Below are 25,427 nucleotides of genomic sequence, written 5' to 3'. Positions count from 1 at the left end.
TGTAGCTAATATATGTAGTTACAATACAATATATCTAATAAAAAGTCTGACGCAATATTGTGCCTGATTAACGTGTTTCAAGGGGTTCAGGTTTTTATAAACTGCTTAAAAAAGCATAAAATAGTAGTCATAGGCTAGGTCTACACGGCGACATTTGTCGCGTGACATTTTGTTGCACTAAGGTCACGAGACAATTTTTATAATGGCAGTCTATGGTGTCGCACTGCAACATGCAACATGCTGCGACTGCGACGCAACAGTCGCAGAAAATCCATTTGAGATGGATTTTTCTGCGACTGTTGCGTCGCAGCATGTTGCAGTGCGACACCATAGACTGCCATTATAAAAATTGTCGCGCGACATAAGTGCAACAAAATTTCACGCGATAAATGTTGCGCCCTATCTGTCGCGTGACAAATGTCGTCGTGTAGACCTAGCCATACTCTACAGCCAGTGATTGGCTGAAGTGGTCACATATCTGCTCCATAAGGGACCAGTAAGTATAGAGACCAGCAGGAGAGCTGGGAATTGTAAGGTCAGTATTACTACTTTATTGTTTTATGCCACCCTGAGCATTTTTTATAACCTGTTCAGTGGTCCGACAACCCCTTTAAAGAATATTTGACCTGTAGGTGGCACTACTTTGCTATTTCTTTAGCGATAACGGATTATTACATCAGTTTATCATTCTTTGTTCATACAAATGAGATTTTCTATACCATCATTGTAAAACTAGGTTCATATCGGCGTCGGAGGCTCTATTAAAAAAGTCCGGAAAAAATAACACAGCATGGGGTCTGTTGGACGCTGTTAATGTCCTCTATATGATGGATCTCGCTCCGCCATTATTTGGGGTTTTCTGTTCCTAGAATGAAAAAAAGGCCACAGATGTGAATGTAGCCTAAATTATGTATTTTTAGAACTTTCTGTGTTACTTGTTTGTAGGGCGCTGATCTTAGTCAAGATGAAGAAGAGAGGAAGACTTCTGAGAAGGGGAAGGAGTCTGCCCTCAATGTCTTTGGGGCAAACACACCCATTGTGTCTTGCGCCTTTGCTGGTAAGTGGAACTTTATTTATTTATTTTTAAAGCACCTTCATAATGTAATAAACTGGCTGAACATTAATACATATTAAAGGGGTTTTCCATGAGTTCAATATTGAAGACCTACCCTCAGGATAGGTCATCAATATCTGATCTTTGGGGGACCGACTCTTGATGCCCCAGCTGTTTGAAGAGGTTGTGGTGCTCCTGTGAATGATGTGTCCTCTCTCTACGTCACATTCAACGGTAACACAGCCTGTGTGCAGCTCAGTCCCATTTTAAGTAGGGTTTCTCAACTCCGGTCCTCGGGACCCACCTACCAGTCATGTTTTCAGGATTTCCTTAGTATTGAGCAGATGATACAATTAGTGTCCATGCATCAGGACTTGCCACAGGTAATCATTCTGTGGGATATTCTTAAATCCTGACTGGTAGGTGGGTCCCGAGGACCAGAGTTGAGAAACCCTACATTAAAGTGAATGGGCCTGGGCCCCAATGCCAAGCCAATCTGTTCTACAGTTTGACGCTGTGCTTGGTATACTGTGACGAGTGTTACGGCTCCGATCAGAAGGGGTGCAAAGAGTTGCACCTCTACCGATAAGATATTGGACAGCCTTAAGTTAGGCCATCAATATTGAATGTCTGGAAAACCCCTTTAAAACAAATTTTGCTAAAAGATCAAAGTCAAATCTGAAACCCACAGTACCCATACAACAATCAACCTGTTACATATATACATGTATACACAGATGATCATGTACCCACCCATATACAAGTCCATGAATTCTGATATTATGTACAGTATTGTTACCTTGGTGATCCATAGCAGGGGTCTATGGGAATAGGAACTTTGGCCAAAAATTGTAATCTAAGCTTGGAATTTTGTTGTCATGTACTTATTTGTATGGTTTGGTCGTCACATTAATTTTTTTTAGTTGGTCAATCTTAATCTAAACTACTCTTACATTGGAAGTTTCTTGCTTTTTTTTTTTTTTTTTATAAAGAAGTCCACAGTTACCATCTTCGTTGCTACCTGTATCAAGCTCGGAATCTCACACCCATGGATAAAGACAGCTTCTCTGGTGAGTGTATTGGTATTTAAATCCCAATACCAGTAGTGTACTGTAGCTATATAAGGTGAGGATGTAGCAGCTGCACGTGGTCTCTGGTTTGTGTATGGCCCAAATGCCACTATGCCACATAAGAAAACACAAGTATTATAAATGGTGTATGCCAGGTAGGGTGTCTGTTAAAGATTTTGCATTGGGTTCCATGTTTCATTTTGGGTAGAGGATGTAATGACTATTAATTATTCTCTAAATTCTGAAAATGTCCATAAAATCTCTTATTGTCCCAGTTTATTCTCTTCCTGTCCCTTCCCTCTTGATGCTGCCATCTTTCTTTCTTCTTTTTCTTTTTTCTTTTTTCTTCTCTGGGAGGAGTTTTTAATCATCCTCTGTTACTGACTAGTTTCTTATGAAAGCTGTTGATTAATTGGACCAAAAAATTCTAGTTCTGGTCACATAAATTGGAACATTTTAGGCAAGGCATGGGCTCCATGTAGTAGAACAATCAATCCAAGCGTCTTCTGTGATTTCTTATAGAGGCTGGTCTTAGGTTTTGTGGACTTGGTTTGGATCACTCATAATTTACCCAGATTGTGTTTCGTTGTAGACCCCTATGCACATGTATCATTCCTTCACCGCAGTAAAACCACTGAGACAATGCATTTTACCCTGAACCCAACGTGGGACCAAACTCTAATCTTCAATGAAGTTGATATCTATGGAGATCCGCATGCAGTAGCACAGAACCCGCCCGTTGTGGTCATTGAAATATTTGACAGTGACCAAGTGGTAAGTGCGTTATCATGCTGATGGAACATAAGTTTTTGGGGAAATTCTTGGTTTTTATCATGGATTCATTGTTGTATGTTTCTCTTTTTAGGGGAAAGATGAGTTTTTAGGCAGAAGCACATGTTTACCTTTAGTGAAGCTGAATCCTGGAATCGACATCACCCCGAAACTCATATGGTATCCTGTGATGAAGTCGGAAAAACAATGTGGGGACATCCTGGTGGCAGCCGAACTTATTCTGCGTGACAAGGTCTTGTTGATATCAATGTGATTAAATGGAGATATTTTCCTCGTCCGACCACTCATGGGTTGCATGGCTCCATACTAAAAAGCTGTACAGGTTCTATGCCAGAGTGCAGGATTCCCGCGCTAATTTCTCATGTCAAGCAAAGTAGCAAAGAAAACTACTGAACTGATTTGATTTTTTTATTTTTTTTTATAACTTCATGAATCACCTTCTCCATAAGATTGGAAACTAATTATGCCCGGTTTCATCCATTGCATGTGTCTCTACCACAAAGTTACTTAGGTTGAAAAATACCATGTGTATCAGGTTCAAGCTTTCTTAGATGTAGATGTTTGATCCAAAGGGAGGGAGAATCAAACTCCAAGCAACAGAGCCAGCTAAGGGTAGATTCACACTAGCGGTTTTCTTTTCCAGTATTGAGTTCCGTCCTAGGGGCTCTATACTGGAAAAGAACTGATCAGTTTTTATCCTAATGCATTCTGAATTGAGAGAAATCCGTTCAGGATGCATCAGGATGTCTTCAGTTTAGTCTTTTTGACTGATCAGGCAAAAGATAAAACTGCAGCATGCTACGGTTTTATCTCCGGCCCAAAAAACTGAAGACTTGCCTGAATGCCGCATTTTTTTTTCCATAGGAATGTATTAGTGCCAGATCCGGCATTCAAAATACTGGAATTCCAGATCTGTCCTTCCGGTAAAAATGTAAAAGAGAATCTAAACTGATCAGTTTGTCCGTATGACAGACTGAGCCGTTCTTGAAATGCATTTGTAAGACTGATCAGGATCCTGATCAGTCTCTAAAGAGGACCCTTCACTGATTGACACTATGAACTAAGAATACAGACATGAAGAGTGGTGCCCGGGGATCTCACTGCACTTACTATTATCCCTGGGTGCCGCTCTGTTCTCCCGCTATGCCCTCCGGTATCTTCACTCACTAAGTTATAGTAGGCAGAGATTTCAGTCACTAAGTTATGGTAGGCGGAGTCTGCCCTTGTTCTGCTCTAGCGCTGGCCAATCGCAGCGCAGAGCTAACAGCCTGGGAGGTTATTTTCTCCCAGGCTGTCAGCTCTGCAATGTGATTGGCCAGCGCTACAGAAGAACAAGGGTAGACTCCGCCTACTATAACTTAGTGACCGGAGATACCGGAGGGCATAGCGGGAGAACGGAGCGGCGCCCAGGGATAATGGTAAGTGCAGTGAGATCCCCGGGCGCCGCTCTCCAAGTCTGTATTCTTAGTTCACAGTGTCATAATCGGTGAAAGGTCCTCTTTAAAATGCAATCAGTTGGCATTCAGGCAAGTCTTCAGTTTTTTTGGTATGCCTGCCGGATTCCTCTGCCGCAAGTTTGAAAGTCGCCTAAGACAGACTGTCTTGTGCAAATCACAGGGCCCTCTAGGCTGTAGGGGCAAGGGGCTTGCGGTGATCTGGCAACACAAATGAAAAGATTAAGTTATGGTATAGAACTACTTGAATAGGTAAATAGTTTCCTAACCCTGTCTCTCCATGACTGATTAATTTCTGAGCCAGCCTACATGCATTTGATATTATTTTTCACAGGACACCTTAGACCTTGCTTTTGTGCTATTAGATGATGGATATAATATAAAAAAATGTATATTTAAGGAAAAACTGTGAAAATCATTAAAACATTTTTTTTCCCTTTTTTAGCATCCCCCCCCCCCCCAACTATTACAAAAGGTTTAAAGACAAAACATTTCTAAAACCATTCCCGTATGCTTGTACCCTGCAAATGGACGCTATTTATGTAATGCATCTACTGGCTGGGGCCGCCGCAAATTCATCTTGACATTACAGATTTTCTTTAACAATGCAATAAATAGGTTTCTACTTCTTTAGGATGGTTCAAACCTGCCAATACTGCCATCCCAGCGTGCTCCAAAACTATACATGGTGCCTCAGGGCATCCGACCAGTGGTCCAGCTCACTGCCATTGAGGTAGGCATCTAATTCAAATCTCCTTTGTAACCTTCAGCTCTTAACCCATACAGATGTCACATTTCATTACGTATTTTCCCATTTATTCATGAATCTCTCTTGTATAATAGATCCTCACATGGGGATTACGCAACATGAAGAGTTTCCAGATGGCATCTATCACTTCACCCAGTCTCATTGTGGAGTGTGGCGGAGAAATTGTTCAGTCTGCAGTTATCAAGAACCTCAAGAAGACCCCCAACTTCTTAAGTTCTGTTCTCTTCATGAAAGTGGTAAGTCGGTGTGCACACAGTGATCCCAATGATCCAAAATTCAGATTTATATGTGGGGCCATTGAGAATATAAAGAAAGTGAGATTCCAGTGTATGGTCCATGTGGTTACTAGCATTTCTAACCTCTAGTATCCAAAATTACCACTTGTGCATTATTTGTTGGTTTCATCAGGTATTGATCCCTTTTTTTTTTTTTTTTTTTTTTTTTTTTTTTTAAGCTTATTCCTAAAGAAGAAATGTATGTGCCCCCTATCATCATTAAAGTGATCGATCATCGGCCGTTTGGAAGGAAGCCAGTGGTGGGGCAGTGTACAATCGACACACTAGAGCACTTCCGTTGCGATCCATATGCTGCTCAAATGGATTATGCTGCTGAATCAAAAAGTACGGAGTTTACTATGGAAGAAAAGAAAAAAAACTGTCCTGGGCATGACATAGAGAGGTATAGGGGAACATTTATTAAGACCGGCATTTTGAATGCTGGTCTTAATAAAGCCCTTAACTGGCGGTGGATCCTTCAGAGTTTTGAAGAGGCCCGGGTTCCTCAGAACTTTGGCAGATCCTCCTCCGCCAGTTCCAAATGTAAGACTGCTTTCTAGCTGTCTCACATTTAGACCTTTTTTTCTATGCCTAAAACAGGCGTAGAAAATGGCAAATGAGAGGGGTCTGCCAGCCCGTCCCCTTCCCAGCCCACAATTTTAGACTTGGTGTGAGCGGAGAGAAGTTGGAAACGGTTAGCTGCGCTGCAATCTGCACCTGAAATACACCTAGTTTAGGTGTATTTCAGATTAATGAATGACCCAGATAGTCTGTAACAATGGCTGAAATGAAAGGTACAGAAGCTATAGGTATTACCATAATTTCCGGTGGTTGTGGAAAGCCATAAACGCTGTAGCAACAGGTGTCGAGTAGTCATCACAACATCCAATCCGGATGTTGAGGAACAATGTATAACAGGGTGTGGGAAATGCAGGGACCCCAATATATTGCACAGACACAAGCGCTCATCTAGAAGTAAGGGAATAGACTTTGATTCCAACATATAACTCGTTTATGGACACTGCCCCTTCTATAGATTAAAATTTCCATTTGTCTAAGGGGTGGTGGCCCTGAAATTGCTTTGCTTTGGTTTTTATATTCATAAATGCAGGGTTGTGTAGAGGTGCACTGTGGGGGGTCTCCCACAATACAAACTTATCCCCATTCCACATAATAGGGGGATCATGATATGATCAGTGGGAGTCTGACTGTTGAGAGTTCCAGATATAGCCAAGGACTGTTGTGGTCTATTTTCAAAGCATGAATAGACTGGCAGATCGAAAATGCGCGTTTTGCTGCTCCATTCGCTGTGTATGATACTGTCAGTGTTAGAGCTAAGCTAAGAATAAATGGATATGCTCAATCTGCCACTCCATTCATTCTTGAGGGACTGTGGGGTCCCAGCAGTTGGACCCCCACTGATCAGATACTTATCCTCTATCCTGTGGGTTGGGGATAAGTTTGTACTGTGGGAAAATCTCTTTAATCCTCGATTGTTCCAGGGTGGGTAGGACTTTGTATGTATAATAGGTCACTCAGCCGTTTCACTAAGTCCCATTAAGTTTGTATAGAGAATTGGTGTGCATGCTCGACTACAGCTCCATGCAAACTTCTCATACTGGCCATTGTGTTGGTGAGGCATGGAGGTCTTGAGTCTCCCGTATTAGTGATTGATGAGGCCCCCAGCCATATAACCTTTCTAACCTAACTTGTGGACTTGAGACCTCCACATGTATGATCGCTGCAGGCCCCAGCCATCTAGCATTCATCACCTAACTTGTGACTAAGTGATAAATGTTTGATGTGGGAAATAGGGGGTTTTCAAAGTATAGTGGCTGTGCTGGGTTACTGCAGCTTAGATACCATTCACTTTAATAGGAGATGAGCTGCAGTAGCCCAGCATGGCCACTACACTTTAAATGTAGCTGTTCTTCCTGTTCATTCAAAGTGCAAGCTCCAGCACTGGTGGCTGCATGGAACAGCAGATCGGTGCGGGTGCAGGGTGTTGGACCCTCACCGATCAGATATGAGTGACCTATCCTGAGGATAGGTTATCAATATCGGGAGCCTGAAAACACTGAGGAAGCATAGCGTTGTTAGGACTATCAGGTCAGCAGTTGGGTTAATGTAGGAAGAAGGCCTAGACGGAAAAGTGCCAGGGAGACTACTCCTGAGCTGGAACTCCCTAGTAAATATGCCTGTTTGGCTGATATTAGGGATGAAAGCCCAGGGCCAGCAACACTGCAGCAGGGTGTTTCTTCAAGCAACTAGGAGGATGACCACTGCAGGAAGGATGGGAAAAGGAGTGCAGCAAAGGTCAGATGCTGGTGGTATGGGGCTCTATTATTAGGAGGACAGACGGGTCATCTGTCGCCGAAACCGTGAATGCCGAACAGTGTGTCTTCCGGGTGCTCGGGTTCAGCATATTGCGGATCGGATTTACAGATTGCTGGGTGGGGATGGGGAAGACCAAGCGGTCATGGTACACATTGGCACCAATGACAGTCAGTGGGAGATGGAAGGTCCTTAAAAAATTATTTTAGGGAACTAGTAGAGAAGCTCAAGTTCAGAACCTCCAAGGTAGTGTTTTCAGAAATACTACCAGTGCCACAAGCATCACCAGAAAGACAACTGGAGCTTAGGGAGTTAAATAAGTGGCTCAGAAGCTGGTGCAGGAAGGAAGGTTTTGGGTTCATGGAGAACTGGGCCAACTTCAGTCGGTTACAGCCTCTACAGTAGGGACATACTGCACCTTAATGGGGAGGGTGCAACTGCCCTTGGGGGGGGGGGGGGGGGTGAATTGTTAGATGGCTGGAGGAGCTTTTAAACTAGGATCTGGGGGGAGGGTGGGGGATCATACTAATAAGGGGGTAAATAGAGTGGGATATAGGAGGGGACAGTGGGGATTTAGTGGGGGCTGAGGTTAGCGAGGAAAGTAGGGAGAAGACTGGGCAGAACTATACACTTATAGAAAACAGAACTCCTGGTAACAAGAACCTGTTACATACAAACATCAACCAAGGTAACCCAAAAATCCTGAATATTCACTTTACAGGTAATAGTAATTTAAAATGTATTTTCACAAATGCCAGAAGCCTAGCTAGAAAAATGGGGGAGCTGGAGGCTATGGTACTAGAAGAACACATAGATGTAGTTGGTGTGGCTGGAGACATGGTTGGACTCTTCACATGACTCGTCTGTAAATATTGAGGGTTTTACACTATTTAGGAAAGACAGGGTCAATAGAAAAGGTGGTGGCGTGTGCCTGTATGTGAGGAGTGATCTGAAGACAAGTGTGAAAGAGGCAATTGTTGGTGAGGTAGGTTAGGATGTGGAAACCTTATGGGTGGAAGTTCAAAGGGATAAAACCACTGAAAAAATACTTGGTGTAATCTATAGATTCCCTAACATCACAGAGGAGATAGAAACGCAACTGTATAACCAAATAGAGCGGGTGGCACAGTGGTCATAATGGAAGATTTTAACTCCACAAACATTGACTGGGGTCATGGTTCTGCCTCAAACGCAAAGAGAAGAAAATTCCTCAACTTGCTGCAGGACCACTTTATGGGCCAGTTTGTAGAAGCTCCCACTATGGGCGATGCTCTGTTGGATATGGTAATTTCTAATGATGCAGCGCTTGTTGGAAATGTTACTGTTCGAGAAACACTAGGTAAGGCCTCATGCACACGACAGTATTTTTTCACGGTCCGCAAAAACGGGGTCCGTAGGTCCGTGATCCGTGACAGTTTTTTTCGTCCGTGGGTCTTCCTTGATTTTTGGAGGATCCACGGACATGAAAAAAAAGTTGCTTTGGTGTCCCCCTGGCCGTGCGGAGCCAAACGGATCCGCCCTGAATTACAATGCAAGTCAATGGGGACGGATCCGTTTGACGTTGACACAATATGGTGCCATTTCAAACTGATCCGTCCCCATTGACTTTCAATGTAAAGTCTGGAGTCCCTTTTATACCATCGGATCGGAGTTTTCTCCAATCCAATGGTATATTTTAACTTGAAGCGTCCCCATCACCATGGGAACGCCTCTATGTTAGAATATACTGCCGGATATGAGTTAGATCGTTAAAACTCATTTCCGACAGTATATTCTAACACAGAGGCGTTCCCATGGTGATGGGGACGCTTCTAGTTAGAATATACTACAAACTGTGTACATGACTGCCCCCTGCTGCCTGGCAGCACCCGATCTCTTACAGGGGGCCGTGATCAGCACAATTAACCCCGCACCTGAAGGCGTTAATTGTACTATCATATCCCCCTGTAAGAGATCAGGGGGCAGACCCCCCCCTCCCCAGTTTGAATATCATTGGTGGCCAGTGCGGCCCCCTCCCTCTATTGTAATAGGTTGGTGGCACAGTGTGGGCCCCCCTTCGGCCCCCCTCGCTCTATAGCATTAACAATATTGGTGGCCAGTGTGCGGCCTCCCATCTCCAAACCCCCCCCCCCCCCCCGATCATTGGTGGCAGCGGAGTTCCGATCGGAGTCCCAGTTTAATCGCTGGGGCTCCGATCGGTAACCATGGAAACCAGGAAGCTACTGCAGCCCTGGTTGCCATGGTTACTTAGCAATAGTACAATAGTAGAAGATTCATACTTACCTGCTGGCTGCTGCGATGTTCGTGTCCGGCCGGGAGCGCCACCTACTGGTAAGTGACAGGTCTGTGCGGCGCATTGCTAAATGAACTGTCACTTACCAGTAGGAGGAGCTCCCGGCCGGACACAGACATCGCAGCTCCCAGGTAAGTATGAATCTTTAACTATTGTACTATTGCTAAGTAACCATGGCAACCAAGGCTGCAGTAGCGTCCTGGTTGCCATGGTTACCAATCTGAGCCCCAGCGATTAAACTGGGACTCCGATCGGTACTCCGCTGCCACCAATGATCGGGGGGGGGGGGGGGGAGGAGATGGGAGGCCGCACACTGGCCACCAATGTTGTTAATGCTATAGAGGGAAGGGGGCGCACACTGTGCCACCAACGATTTATTACAATAGAGGGGGGACGGGGGCCGCACACTGTGCCACCAACCTATTATTACAATAGAGGGAGGGAGGGGGGCCGCACTGGCCACCAATGATATTCAAACTGGGGAGGGGGGGGGGTCTGCCCCCTGCTGCCTGGCAAATCTGATCTCTTACAGTGGGATATGATAGTACAATTAACCCCTTCAGGTGCCGCACCTGAAGGGGTTAATTGTGCTGATCACAGCCCCCTGTAAGAGATTGGGTGCTGCCAGGCAGCAGGGGCAGTCTTGTACACAGTTTGTAGTGTATTCTAACTAGAAGCGTCCCCATCACCATGGGAACGCCTCTGTGTTAGAATATACTGTCGGATATGAGTTTTCACGAAGTGAAAACTTAGATCTGAAAAAGCTTTTATGCAGACGGATCTTCGGATCCGTCTGTATGAAAGTAACCTACGGCCACGGACACGGATGCCAATCTTGTGTGCATCCGTGTTCTTTCACGGACCCATTGACTTGAATGGGTCCGTCAACCGTTGTCCGTCAAAAAAATAGGACAGGTCATATTTTTTTGACGGACAGGATACACGGATCACGGTCTCGGCTGCAAAACGTTTTTTTTCCGAATTTTTTTATTTTTTTTTCCACGGACCCATTGAAAGTCAATGGGTCCGCGAAAAAAAACTGAAAACGGCACAACGGCCACGGATGCCCACAACGGTCGTGTGCATGAGGCCTAATAGTGACCACAATATAATTATATTCCCCCTAAACTAGAAGAAGCAAACTCTGCCAGGCAGAGCAAAGACACTGAATTTCAAAAATGCTGATTTCCCTGGGTTGAGGACAGCATTTCAGGGCATAGACTGGGAGCAGCTACTGTCACATCATAATACTGAGGATAAATGGGAGAGCTTCAAATCCACATTGAGTTATTGCACAAAAAAATGTATTCCTTTAGGTAACAAGTTTTAACGGCTAAAATTAACCCCCCCCCCCCCCCCCATGGCTTACAGCTACTGTAAAAATTGCAATAAAAGACTAAAAAAGGGCATTTAAAAAATACAAATCTGAGGGGTCAGCTGTAGCATTTGAAGATTACAAAGGGCTTAATAAAATCTGTAAAAAGCAGATAGAATTAGCAAAAATACAAAACAAACAGCAGGTAGCAAAAGAGACCAAAACAAATGCCCTAAAATTCTTTAAATGTATAAATGCTAAAAAAAACTAGGTCTGGGCAGGTAGCTCTGTATATACAAAAGAATAGAAAGGAGCTGATATCTGTGGTGCTGGGGCTGTTACATCCAGTGATATACTCAGTTGGCTAACTGTAGATATGGTTCAGGAGATGTTAAATAGGGTAAATGTGAACCAGGCTCTGGGTCCAGTTGGATTACACCCAAGAGTGCTTAAAGAGCTCTGTTCAGTCATTGATGTGCCCGTTTTTATAATTTTTAAAGATTCTTTAGGTACTGGTACAGTGCCAAGTGATTGGCGCAGGGCAAACGTGGTGCCCATATTTAAAAAAGGATCTAGGTCCGTCACAGGCAATTATAGACCAGTTAGTTTAACTTCTGTTGTGGGAAAAATGTTTGAAGGACTCTTAAGGGACTATATACAGGAGTATGTGACGGTAAATAATATTACAAGTAATAACCAGCATGGGCTTGCCAAGGACAGAAGTTGTCAGACTAACCTGATTTGTTTTTTTGAGGAGGTGAGTAGTAGCCTGGACAGAGGGGCGGCTGTGGATGTAGTGTTTCTGGATTTTGCAAAGGCTTTTGATACTGTCCTTCATAGATGCTTAATAGGTAAAGTAAGGTCTATAGGCTTGGAAAGTATAGTTTGTAATTGGATTGAAAACTGGCTGAAGGACTGTGTCCAGAGTTGTGGTCAATGATTCTTATTCAGAATGGTCCCAGGTTATAAGTGGTGACCCCAAGGTTCAGTGCTGGGCCCTTTATTTATTTATTAATTAATTAATTAATGATATCGAGGACGGGATTAATAGCACCATGTCTATTTTTGCAGATGACACTAAGCTATGTAGTACTGTACAGTCTATGGAAGATGTCAATATACTACAAGCTGACTTGAACACTCTGAATGATTAGGCATCAACTTGGCAAATGAGGTTCAATGTGGATAAATGTAAAGTTATGCATCTTGGTAGTAATAATCTCTGTGCTTCATATGTCCTAGGTCAGTGTTTCCCAACCAGTGTGCCTCCAGCTGTTGCAAAACTACAACTCCCAGCATGCCCGCAAGGCTGTCAAGGCATGCTGGGAGTTGTAGTTTTGCAACAGCTGGAGGCACACTGGTTGGGAAACACTGTCCTAGGTGATGTAGCACTGGGAGAGTCACTTATAGAGAAGGATTTGGGAGTACTTGTAGATGGTAGATTAAATTACAGCATACAATGTCAATCAGCTGATTCTAAGGCCACCAGGATATTGTCATGCATTAAATGAGGCATGGACTTGCAGGGCAGGGATATAATACTACCACTTTTCAACGCATTGGTGCGGCCTCATCTGGAATATGCAGTTTAGTTCTGGGCACCAGTCCATAGAAAGCACTGCAGCTGGAAAAAGTACAGAGGAGAGCGACTAAACTGATAAGGGGCATGGAGGGTCTTAGTTATGAAGAAAGATTAAAATAATTTATTTAGTCTTAAGAAGAGACGTCTAAGGGTCGACATGATTAACCTGTACAAGTATATAAATGGGCCATACAAAGAATACGGTGAAAAACTGTTCCATGTAAAATGCCCTCAAAAGACAAGGGGGCACTGCCTCCGACTGGAGAAGAAAAAGTTCAGTCTCCAGAAGCGGCAAAGCTTTACTGTGAGAACTGTGAATCTGTGGAATGGACTTCCTCAGGACGTGGTCACAGCAGGAACAGTGGACAGTTTTTTAAAAAGGGTTTAGATGAATTCTTAAAAGTAAACATTAATGCTTATGAAAACGTGTGGAAATCGGAGATTCGCATCCCCACCTATCCCTTGGTTGAACTTGATGGACTTAATACGGGTGAAAAAAAAAACATAAGTCCATTAACTATGTAACTATTAAATCTGGTCTGTCTTTTTTCAGTGGTGCTCCTGTCTTTTTCCCCTCCTCGGGATGTGGTTATAGATGTGGAAGATACCAAACCATTGCTGGCAAATCAGGTAATATTTGCTCTGTCCAGCTTGTATTTTGTGCATGGACTATGTCAATGTTGGATATTGTACCTTACATAATAAGCTGCGCACATCCAGTCACTGCACACTGTCGTAGTTATTGCTTCTGAGCACAAAAACTTTACTAATGTCTTGATCAGTGTCCACCACAATGTGTGTTCTCCTTATGTTTTACCAACACCAACCCATCTAGTACACACCAACCAAGTCCATTAGCACTGTGGCTGTCCATGTGTTGTAACCTCAGGACTGACAAATGGTAGATGAAAATATCTATTGCCTGTGCTACCCTTACTGCTTTTTCTTGATGTGTCTCTGTGTATATTAATGGTCCCATGCCAACCCCATCTTACAAATCCTGCATCACTAAAACAAAGCGTTCCAGGTATTCCTCCAAGTAATAAACCATGTACATACTTATCATCTTGTTGGCATTCCTGTACAGCAGCAAGACAAGTGGAATCTCTTGAACCTCAATATGAGCAGTCCTGAAAAGGTAGTAACGTGTACAAGTGTCTGTCCCTCTGTGTCAGTCTGTCATCCTATGACTGGGTTTAAGGGCTTGTCTGTGCATATCTATAATACATTTTAGTGCAGGCCAATGAAGCATCAAGAGTCCCTCAAATAACCCTGTTACCAATTGTCCATTATTCTTTACAGTCCATTCCCTATGATACAGAAGGGTAAACTGATGCTAAGACCCTCCCATCGTGTCTGAGACACCTGCGGAGAGAGGGAACCTTGTGCAAATTATGAGATTTATGGATCCCATAGCAGAGAAGGGGGGGGGGGGATGTCTCTTTGATACATACACCCCATGTTTATAAACCTAAATGTTATGTCATACAAGGCCTCTGAGTTTTGTAGCTGTGTACATGAAGCAAGCCAGGCAATCTGTATAAAATACGATGGACAAGATGACGTAGAGATAGTAACATGGATTATATAGCTTCTCTTGCACATGGCTCAAATTTTTCACTAGCAATACGAATCTGATTTTAGAACTTCATATGAATCCCTTACATCCAATCCTTACTTGTGAAAAACACTTGTTAGATAATGCATATGTTTGGATTGTTTGGTAGGCTTCAAATGAGGCTCCTTGAGGAGTACAAGACAGGCCAGGTCTACAAACCATGAGGAGGATCTCTGTTCACCATGTTTGCCTGTGGCTGCATGGCCTTGATACAGCATTGGTCTGATGAAGATACATACGGTGGTTGTATCTGGAACACATCCTTTCAAGACATTCTGGCAATATTGAAAGCCACCATTGAAGAAGTGAGACTGATAAAGCTACATTTAGCTAAAGTCTTCTGGGAAAAAGTAGAAGATTGGTAGCATGGACACCTTTAGCCATGTCTAACTGTAATCATCTTCCTCCTGTGTTCTATATAGTGGAGCCAACAAAGACCTAATGAAACCAGATGGGCACGTTTAGACAGTGCTTGGTCCTAAAATGTATTCAGCCTAGCTTCAGTGTTGGTGTTGGGTTCATGAATGGGAAACACAGTGGTGGAAACGCATTCATGATGTGCATATGCAGACTATAAGGTTTCTCCTCCTTCCAAAAATAGCTTTTTAATTTTGACCTTCAGAGGGAATAGCTACGACCCCTACAGCTGCGTTGCACTGGGGTAAATCCGCTTTTACTTTGCACGGTTTGTTTCGATGCATGTTTATTAATCTAGACTAATATTTCTGTTGAGATATGAAACGTAAGTATGAAATAAGATTCAGAAAACGTATTTATTGGATATTTACTTATTGTAAATCGAAAAAAGATGTTCTTCCTTGGAATCCACTTTGTAGATTTATATCGAGGGTTCAGTCACATCAGAGATTTGAAATATTTTTGCAATACAACATCTGAATGAGGTTGTATGAATGAGGTTGTATGTAATTGGAAGCATATACAGTCACAGTAGGACATCATGGATATCTAGAGGTGCTGTTTTATGGCTCTGTGCAACCCAAAACTAGAGTAGCTGTTGTTGTGACTTGACATATGAAATTTCCAGCTGCATGCTACCACAGGCTTCATAGCAGTCACAAGCCCTGCCTGTATAGTAGGTTCGTGGGGAACTCATACCCTGCCGGCCCCCTGAAATGTACAGAGCGGCAGGTGAAGCATGTGCATTACTGCCCATTTCATCTCAATAGGAGTTCCAGATATAGCCAAGTACAGCACTCCCATAGAGATGAATGGAGTGGCAGTGCACATACTTGAACTGTCACTCCATTCATTTCGAGGGGCCCATGGAGTATAGGGTCCCCATTCTCATGATAAGTTGGGGTCCCTGCGGTAAGAATGTCATTGATCTAATGATAATTCCCTGTCCTGTGGAGAGGGCATCATTTTCTACAACCAGAATACTTCTGTAATGATACCTTTTTACTATTGCGAGACTCTTCCCCCAAATGTCCCCACTTTTGATCCATATGTGGTAGCATCTCCATTTATATGGAGATAAGCTGCAATACCAGGCACAGCCCATGGAGAAAAGTAGTGTAACCACTGTATCATATATAGGTGTTTACTGTAAATCCTCATATGCATGAAATGTTATTTTGGAATATATTGTTCTGGCTTGTTGCTCTTTATATGTTTTCTATGTGATATAATATTCAGAATGTTTCACAAGTTTATTGCATATAATTTCCAGCTGTTAAGCAGCATGTCAACTGCAGTCGGAAAACTGGCATCTCCAACCACAGTGCATGTATGTATGTTGTGAGAAAGATGCACTGATGGGTGATCTCTGGGTTTATCAGGACCACTGCTTGGGATTCTGCTGGGAACAGATTTTGGAGAAGATTTTTACGAGATCAGATGTTCATAATAGAGTGAAACCAACAAAGGCCAAAATTCTGTATTTCATCATCGCTAATTCAAATTAATCTCTCCAAAATCTCCACAATGGGTTAAATGAAATATATCACTTAAAAATGTTATTTTTTTTACACTTTACACTTCTGCTGCCCAGTGCCCACTTACAGTGACTATCCACCCTTTTTGTGCTGATTACTATAAAGATATCTTCAAAAATGTAATTAGAGATTCTTTTTTCTGATAAAGAGCTTTGAATCCCCTGCATGGATATTAATTTTAAAAGGTGACATACTGGCTATCTGGTGTCACCACTAGAGGGAGCTCTTTTCTTACTGCACTGAATTAGATGAGACATGCTCCCTCTAGTGGGGCTGAAGGTATCCAGCGTGTGTTGGGTTTTCCGAGACTTTTTTCTACTGATGGCCTCTCCTTAGGATTGATCATCAGTATCTAATCTGTGGGGGTCTGCAAACGGGACGCCCCGCCTGATCAGCGGTTTGAGAAGACACTGGAACTTGCAGTAGTGCCATGGCCTTCTATCGGCTCACCAAGCACAGCTCTGTACATGGTAAAGCGGCTGTGCTTGGTCTCACAGCTCAGCCCCTTTTACGTCAGTAGGTCTGAAGTGTGACTAGGCCATGGGACTGATGAACGTGATGTTACGTGGCCTAGGCTAAGCTGTGAGAAGGTCGTGGAGCTACTGTGAGTGTTGGTGCCTTCTCAAACAGCTGATCAACAGGGGTCCCGGGTGTTGGACCCCCACTGATCAAATACTGATGACCTATCCAAAGGATTGGTTCAGTATAAAAAGTTTTGAAAAACCCTTTTAAAGCAACATCTATGCAAAAGATTTGGAACGGAATCAGAAAAAATGGATCTCCAACATCTATAAAGCTATAAGAAGACATTAATGGACACAACATGATGGTAAAAGGTAGGGTTTCACATTCATTTCAGGTCGTTTGTAGTTACAAATGACCTTTTTCTTCCTGGCAAAGCAGATATTGTACAGTAATTTAGGCACCAGCCATGGGAGGCAGCAGTTTTTTAAGTGATATAATAAACCCTTTGGGAATTTGTGGCACATCGTGTGAATTTCACAGATTTTCTGTAATTCTTTGTAATTGGGTTGTTTAATAAGGTAAGTTTCCCTTTGTTTGCCGGGTTCTGAGGAATGTGTTTTCCTAATTTTTATAATTGCACATTTATTACATACGAGATGCCAATCCTAAACTAAATCAAAATAAAAATCTGCTGTTCTTCAGAATTTGATTATTATAATTCAGATTGGCACTTTTAGTGTGTAATAAACTGAGAAAACTAACAAAATTCAAAATCTGTGTGTACTAGGTGACATTGACCGCTCTTGTTATAAAATACATATAACAATAATATCGATCATTTTAAATTTCTCAGTTTTAATGTGCTTTTATTTTCCTTTTTTTCCCTTGGTGACTTTTTTTTTTTTTTTTTTTTTTAAAAGCTTCAAGAAAAGGTAAGAATCTTTGTAATATCGGCATATTTCAAATATATACTGTGATATACAGCGGCTTTATGTGACTGAGACCCTGGAAGTTCTGATAGATGACACTATATGCATTCATTTTCCATGGGAAAATTGTCCGGTTGTAGAGAAAAATGAATTCCTTGTTCGCTTTGGCAACCAAGTTGTATTTATATTGCTCCAATGCACATAAAACGGTATAGTAAAATAAAATATTTTTGATAGAAAATGTACAGCTGTTTTATGTTTACAGCAGCTGGAGCTGTAGGAGGGAACGGAGTTGCCATAGACCCTACAGTGAAACTTCCCGGTGGGCCGGTGCCCAGGAGGCTGCCTGAGCCCTCCTCACGGCCAGCCAGTGGAAGGTTTTGGGAATGTATTTTGTGCTTCAGGGGCAGTGTTTTGTGCACTGTGGTATTTGTCTCAGTTGGGGTGAATAATATACCACAATATGGTATATCTGGCCGAGCCTAATTGCGTTAGTCCTGCCTTCTGCTACTTTGGACCAGACTACAAAATGGGACTACTTTTTTAGTTTTTTTTTCCAAGGCCACTTTCCCAGTCTGCTCCTGAGCTGTAAATGCAGACCTGCGTGTTTCCATGGTTACAGACTACAAACACTGTTTAGTCTGATCCGTTAGTCATACTCTATTCGATCTGTCCCAGCTTCTAGGTAGCATACATTTTGCAGATTGGCATTAAACAGAGGACACATTGAAGAGTTTGTGGCTGCTAGGTCAGACTACACAAGGTATGCCTGTAGTCTGTAACCATGGAGACACAGGCCTGTATAGGAGCTTTATATAAACAATGTTGCAAAGTTACTTCATACTTTTTTTTTTTATGCATAAATTAAATGGTATCATTAACATTATGGTAAATCTTGAAAAGAGTTGAATTTTTGTCACCAAGAAGCATCAATCAATCATTTTTGTTTTAATTGCACAATGACTTGGGCATCACTGGCTACCATATTACCTCAAAACCATGGACAATCTTATGCCTTTAGGAAACTCTGGTCCTCAAGCCATGCACCTGTCTCAGACATGATCCGTACAGGTTCTTAGTCTTAGGATGGAAAGAAGATATTAAAACCAATGAGCCATCAAACCACAAGAAATATTAGAAAGCTGAAAAACGATATAAGCTGCTGCATGACTTGTATGTCAGCTCTATTTTCGAGTGGATCCTATTGACTTTAATGGGGTCCATCCGTTTTTATCGGTTTTGACAGCAAGAATAGCAATGCCGGCTACGCTGTTTTTGCCGCCAAAGAAACCCTGACAAATAGAAGACCCTCCAAGATTCCTACTGTGAAATGCGTCCTGCAGTATTTCCAAGTACTAGCTCCATGTCATTTTAAGTATGCAGCAAGAACACAAAATATAACAAACCAAAGAAGTTTGTTTCCCAAGGTGTCCAGTTAAGAGTTTTCCTGATTAATATTCATGCAGAGGAAACCGAATCTACATGCAGTGGTTTTCTATCTGGCAGGCGTTCAGTACTCATCGTTTTTTCCAGTGTTTGCTCAGTAACTCTTAATGACATACGATCCCGCGTAAAAACCGATTTCAAGTGTCTTTAATTGAGAGAGGGGAATTATGGTAGGAGCAGAAAGGCCAAGTTATTCTTATCTGCTGGTAATGCCCATGTTTTCCTGGCTGCTTAAAGCTATGAGTAAGTATATCAATATTCTAAACTCGTGAGAGAGGGGAATTCCTTCAAACGGTCAGAGATTTTTTTTTTTTATAAGAATGTATTTGTTTGGATTGTGTTTTCTTGTAATTCTGTTGAATTTGCTGACTAGCAACTTCAACAGGTTTGCATGTATTTAGTATATCCCAGGCCATTGAATTATATGAAAACACTATTATAAAGTTTTACCAGCTGCAGTATGCTACTTAACCGGTAGGTGAGAGCTGTCTCTTTAGTGCCACCTGTAAATAGCTACCCTGTAAGTCAATGTCTGACCCATTATAGAGCCTTTAACTGGATTTGAGATTTCAGCTAAACCATAGGCCCCCATCTGTAAACTGCCGTTTCGGAGCAGGGTACTAGTTGGCTGGAGGACATTCCTTTAATGCAGCTCTTGGGGAAAACCGGTTCTTTTTGCAGAGATCCAGCTAGTGTAGGGAGTCTTGTAGGTGAAGTTCCCTAACGCTGGGTTCACACCTGAGCGTTTTACAGCGCGTTCCTACGCGCTGTAAAACGCACAACAGGCAAGAACCAATGATTCCCTATGGGAATGGTTCACACCTGGGCGTTTTACAGCGCGTACGATCGCGCTGTAAAACGCCCGATGCTCAAACAAGTACAGGAGCTATTTTTGGCGCGTTTGACGCGCGTTTGGGCCATAGACTCTTTGGACAACACTGCTGTCAATCACCCAAACGCGCGTCAAACGCGCGTTTACTATTACAAAAAACACGCATAAAAACAAGCGACAAAATCGCGCATAAAAACGCGCGTTTGCGAAACGCTTAGGTGTGAACCCAGCGTTAGTGAGTGCTTGCTTCTGGAGGAGAGCTAATTTGATTACATTTCCCTTTGGAGCATTGCCTGTAAGACTCCCTACACAACGAGAACCAGTACTCGTCCCTAGTGGTAACCTACACTGTTTATTGCACAATATTATGCAGTTGTGACTATTCTAGGGTAGGATTCACACATACCTGACCCTTTTTACACTATATTATATTCTCTCTATATGATTATCTGGCTTCATGTCCTTTTTTTGTAATGTATTTTGTGTCTTGGGCTACTTTCACACTAGCGTTAGGTTTGTCCAACAGGTTGTTCCGTCAGGGGAAAAGCCTTATGGATCTGTACTTGCGCTTGTGCAGTAAGCCGGATTGGAACTAATGCACACTGGCGCAATAACTTGCACTGACTGGGTCAGGTGTAGATGTAGTTAATAGTTTTCTTCGTGACGCCAATTGCAATGTGCGCAGGTTACAGTCTCAGGGCCCTTTTTAAGATGTTGCAACTCACATACCAGGTGAGGAATGCCAGAGGTGGGTAATGTCTCTGTGTAATGTCAATGGTGTCTCCTACCTGGGTACGGCTGGACTCCTGGATCCTGGCTCACTTGCAATAAAATGAGTGCTTTGCTAGTAGGAGTAATTGAGGAACTTGGGAGCAGTAAATGAGATCCAGACTTGTTATATAATCCAACTTGTCTTTACTTAATGCAGCTTAAATCCAAACGAGTTACAGCAATAGTCCTCTAGGTCCCAGCAGGTATTGGCAATATGTGGCAGGAATGAATATCTCTTCTGCTTCTGATCATATGCCTGGAGAATATGGCAGGTATCTATCTTCTGCTCTGTCTATCTTCTGCTTGGTATGGGCCTGACTAGCTGAGGAGGAGTTTGGCTTCTCCTGGACTCTGGATAAGTACTCACAGCTTGGCTCACAGGGAATGGTTCTTCCTGGAGGCTGGGGATGGCTGCTTGCTTGTCAACCAGCTGAGGCTGATGGCTCAGGCTGGGAATGTCCTCTGGTCTCAACCGAGACAGGGTCCTCATTTGGGATCCCTATAACTGGGAGCTCCTACTAACACAACCTTCCCCCTAGCTGGGGTGGCTGGTACACTCACACTAACTTCCTTCTCCTCCCCATGAGACAGGACATGGGACCAGCCTACTTCTGCTCGCAGAGTGGGAGAACTAAACCGGAAATGTACTATTCCAGTCTTGCAATACTAAACTGGCTAAGGTCCTGCTACATACTGCTGCCACCTGCTGGTGCACATGGAAATTACAGCATGATACATAAAACAGGCCTGGAAAATACATATGACAATATAATTACACTTAACATGTGGTAGCTGAAAAGAAGAGTTTGGTAACATAACTCCGGGATGTTACACTTGCACACGTGTGCTGCCGGAAGACCGCAAACATGCAGAGAGGCGGCTGGACAAAAACCGCAGCGCACTTGTGCAAGCGTTAGTACGGATCCGGCAGGCTGTTCCCCTGCCGGCCAAACCTAACACTAGTGTGAAAGTAGCCTTAAAAATATTACAGATTCCTAAATAATTGACTGCTATAGTCTTATGAATCATGGGCCAACTAATTGCCTATTGTAAACGTAGATGTTCATGGGGTTATTGACGCTAAACCTGTTGTTAATGTGCGTGAAAACCTGTATAAACGACCATATTGTCACTAAACTGCAGTTTGCATCCTATACAGAAGGTGGCGATATTTATCCCAGCAAACATGTATGTGTTAGGTCTATACTATGTGTATAAATAGTTGGAAACCTGCACAAGTGACAAATCATTTGTTTCTTTAATAGGAAGACGAAGTTGTAGATTGGTGGAGTAAATATTATTCCTCCATCGGAGAACCTGAAAAATGCGGCCAGTATTTGCAGAAAGGTTATGATACACTTAAGGTAAATGGTCAGATTGGTTTACCTATGATTTATTTATTAGGAAAGAGCCATTCATTCCATTGCCCTGTACATATAAAAAGGGGTATACAAACATAATATAAAACAAGTACAATAAGCATGAACAAGTTGAGTTATAAACTGATAGAGAAGAAGAGAGGATCCTGCCTGCAAGGACTTGCATTCTACAAGGATGCAGTACTTTTGCGAAGGATACAGTAGGTGAGGGTAGAAGCTGGACATACGATGGTATAGTGGCAGCAGGGATACTGTAGGTTGGAGGTTCGTCTGAAGAGGTGGATTTCCAGGTTTCTTTTGGTTTCCATTGTAGGTGAGGGCTCTGATACGTTGAGTTGTGTAGAGATTTCCAGAGTATGGGGGATGTACCTTTTCTCACTATGGAAACAACAAAAACACTCATTGTTGCCCTGATCCATTCCCGCCTTGATTACTGCAACTCACTATTAATTGGCCTACCCCTCACCAGACTCTCACCTCTCCAATCTATTCTTAATGCAGCAGCCATTGTCACCTATCTGTCCAACCGCTACTCTGATACCTCCGCTACCCATACACTATAGAATCCAATTCAAACTGCTCGTCCTCACCCAAAAAGCCCCCCACAGTGCTGCACCACCCTACATCTCTTCCCTCATCTCCGTCTACCACCCTACCCGTGCTCTCCGTTCAGCCAATGACTTACGACTGACTTCCACATAAATCCAAACCTCTCTCTCCCGGCTCCAAGATTTCTCCCGAGCTGCACCGGTTCTCTGGAATGCCCTACCCCAAGAAATCGGGCTTAATATCAACATGCATAGTTTTAAGTGTTTGCTAAAAACACATCTTTTCAGGGTGGCCTATCACCTCCCTTGATCTAACTTCCCATAGCCCATTCATCATTCCCTGAAGCTGAGCCTCCACTGCACCCAGAAGCACTTCATATATTGGCTGCTGACCGGCTCATGTGGCTTTATATCTCCTCCCCTATTCTGCCAAGATGGCTGGACTATCGTACATAACAAGTACTTCTACCTTTTGTGTCACCCCTATCCCCTCATAGATTGTAAGCTCTTGCGAGCAGGGCCCTCTTTCCTCTTGTCGTAGTTATCAACTTGTCTGTTGCTTTGTTATTTATGAAGGTTTGTACATGAACCCCTGAATTGTAAGGCACTGCGGAACATGTTGCTGCTATATAAATAAAGATTATGATTATTATTATTATTATTATTAGAGGCGATTGTGGGAAGAGGAGATAAGAGGAGAGTAGGCTGAAGGGGTAAACGGAGAAGAACAGGGGTCCTAGGGTAGAGCCTTGCGGGACACCTATACATGTTTATACAATTATATATTTTTTCACATTCCAGGTGTATAACTGTGAGCTGGAGGATGAGTTTAGCGGCCTGACAGATTTTTGTGAAACCTTTAAGCTGTACAGAGGGAAGTCCGAAGACAGTGATGATCCATCAGTAGTTGGAGAGTTTAAGGTAAGAAGTTCATCCCCATTACCTAAAATGTATGCAGCCTCTCAAACCTTTGCCATAAATAAATCCTGACCAATCCATAATCCAGAACTGGAATTGCATAACCAAGTAAAGGTGATGGCATATTGGCACGTCACTCTTGCTGTGTCTCGGCCCTGCACAGATGTGGCATTAGGCTGAAGAGGATAGGAGTGGTGGTGGAGGCAATGAGGGTAGTTGGAGTCCTCACAGTGGCTAATCCCGACTCCAGCACTTACCCCGGCCGTGACTGAGGGGTGAAACCCCTCTTCCCTTCGGGCACACCCTGGTCTCTTGGGGTCTGCTGCCTGGCGGTGGCTGGGTTGCACCTGATAAGGAAGAATGAGCAACAGGGTGCTAGGCAGGAGGACGGGAGGAAGATGGCTATGATCGGGTATAGAGAACACAGACCAAGTCTCTCCTTTACTGATATTTATAGGAGTCACAGTACAAATATATGCACGAAATGACTAAAATCGTGCAATTCCTCAAAATATCTCTGCAGTGCCTAACTGCGGGATGTAGTCCTAGATCAGATGGCCAGTCCATCTCAGAAGTGTGACGGGCACCAGAAGAAAATAACCATTGCAACGAACAGTAAAGTCTAAAGCCGTATAAGTGCATTATCTTTACTGACTCCGTCTCCATAGGCCTCAGCCATCTGCAAAATTCACTGCTTCATTCTCTGAGGATAATCCTTAGCTAAGCTGCTTTTTCTCGCAGCTTTCACTCGCAGGAATAGTGTTTTACTGGAGCAGGGTTCTGTCTTGGCAAGAGCACACGTTAGACAGGTCTTCACTCTATCTTCCTTACTTGCAGACTCTCTAACTAGGGGGAAATGGGACCAGCTCATTACCTGGCAACTGTAACGGACAAACTGCAAGTTAATGGTTTCCTACCTATGCATAGCCTTTTTGGGTTACACAGTGCATGGATCATACATAATAAGCATCACAGTGAACACGTTTACCACTTCAGTAATCGACTTGGTATTAACCCTTTAGCAGTGGACCTGGTATTAAGCCTTTATCAGTGAATGTAGTATTAACCCTTTAGCAGTGAACCAGCGGGTCATTGCACTCTGCCATTCATGTGCCACCAACCCCTGTGGCTATTCTTCTGCTTCTACTGAATGTGACATTGGTGGATCTCTGCAAGACTCTGTTCACATTAGGTCAGAGCTCTAGGTTTGGTGTATATGCTAGAGAAAAATCCCGGCCTATACACTACACCTGCCTGTAGGGTTTCATTTAACTGAAAGTGTATATATACAAAGAATTGAGAACCGCACCAGTGTCTCTTGCCCAAAGGAGTCAGGAAGGCAACAGGTCATCCAGCCAAAGAATCCTCACCAGCCATATATCAATGATGGAAAATACTTGAAAAAGGCTAGGTGGATATAGCCTCATCTATAAAGTGTTGAATAGCTTTGTGTACTGTGGAATAAATCAATAAAAAGTTTGTTCTTGTTCTTGTTCTTGTTCTTGTTCTTGTTCTTCTTCTTGTTCTTCTTCTTCTTCTTCTCAGTATACTGCACAGCAAACATATTTTTAGCATGGGATTCTATGGATGAAATATGCCCGTGTCTCTATACAGTAGCAAACATCTGG

General features: G+C 43.0%; 1 protein-coding gene across 8 annotated transcripts in view; it reads left to right on the top strand.

Annotated features, from left to right (window-relative positions):
• The window catches only part of MYOF (myoferlin), a 187,964-nt gene that overhangs the window by 135,676 nt on the left and 26,861 nt on the right, over positions 1 to 25,427 (top strand). For 4 of the 8 annotated variants that reach the window (XM_044297274.1, XM_044297272.1, XM_044297277.1 and 1 more), the window contains 12 exons: positions 946 to 1,057; positions 2,047 to 2,124; positions 2,717 to 2,898; positions 2,990 to 3,148; positions 5,005 to 5,103; positions 5,214 to 5,375; positions 5,594 to 5,759; positions 13,492 to 13,568; positions 14,026 to 14,076; positions 17,897 to 17,908; positions 22,220 to 22,318; positions 23,683 to 23,802. In XM_044297274.1, the coding sequence (XP_044153209.1) occupies positions 946 to 1,057; positions 2,047 to 2,124; positions 2,717 to 2,898; positions 2,990 to 3,148; positions 5,005 to 5,103; positions 5,214 to 5,375; positions 5,594 to 5,759; positions 13,492 to 13,568; positions 14,026 to 14,076; positions 17,897 to 17,908; positions 22,220 to 22,318; positions 23,683 to 23,802 (1,317 nt within the window). The remainder of the gene's footprint in view (positions 1 to 945; positions 1,058 to 2,046; positions 2,125 to 2,716; positions 2,899 to 2,989; positions 3,149 to 5,004; positions 5,104 to 5,213; positions 5,376 to 5,593; positions 5,760 to 13,491; positions 13,569 to 14,025; positions 14,077 to 17,896; positions 17,909 to 22,219; positions 22,319 to 23,682; positions 23,803 to 25,427) is intronic. The other 4 variants (XM_044297276.1, XM_044297279.1, XM_044297278.1 and 1 more) reach the window with 2 other exon arrangements.

This window comes from Bufo gargarizans, chromosome 6 (genome assembly GCF_014858855.1).
Source record: "Bufo gargarizans isolate SCDJY-AF-19 chromosome 6, ASM1485885v1, whole genome shotgun sequence".
NCBI classification, from domain to species: Eukaryota; Metazoa; Chordata; class Amphibia; order Anura; family Bufonidae; genus Bufo; species Bufo gargarizans.
The sequence above is the reverse complement of the archived record's forward strand: the minus strand, read 5'-3'. Positions and strand labels throughout refer to the sequence as shown.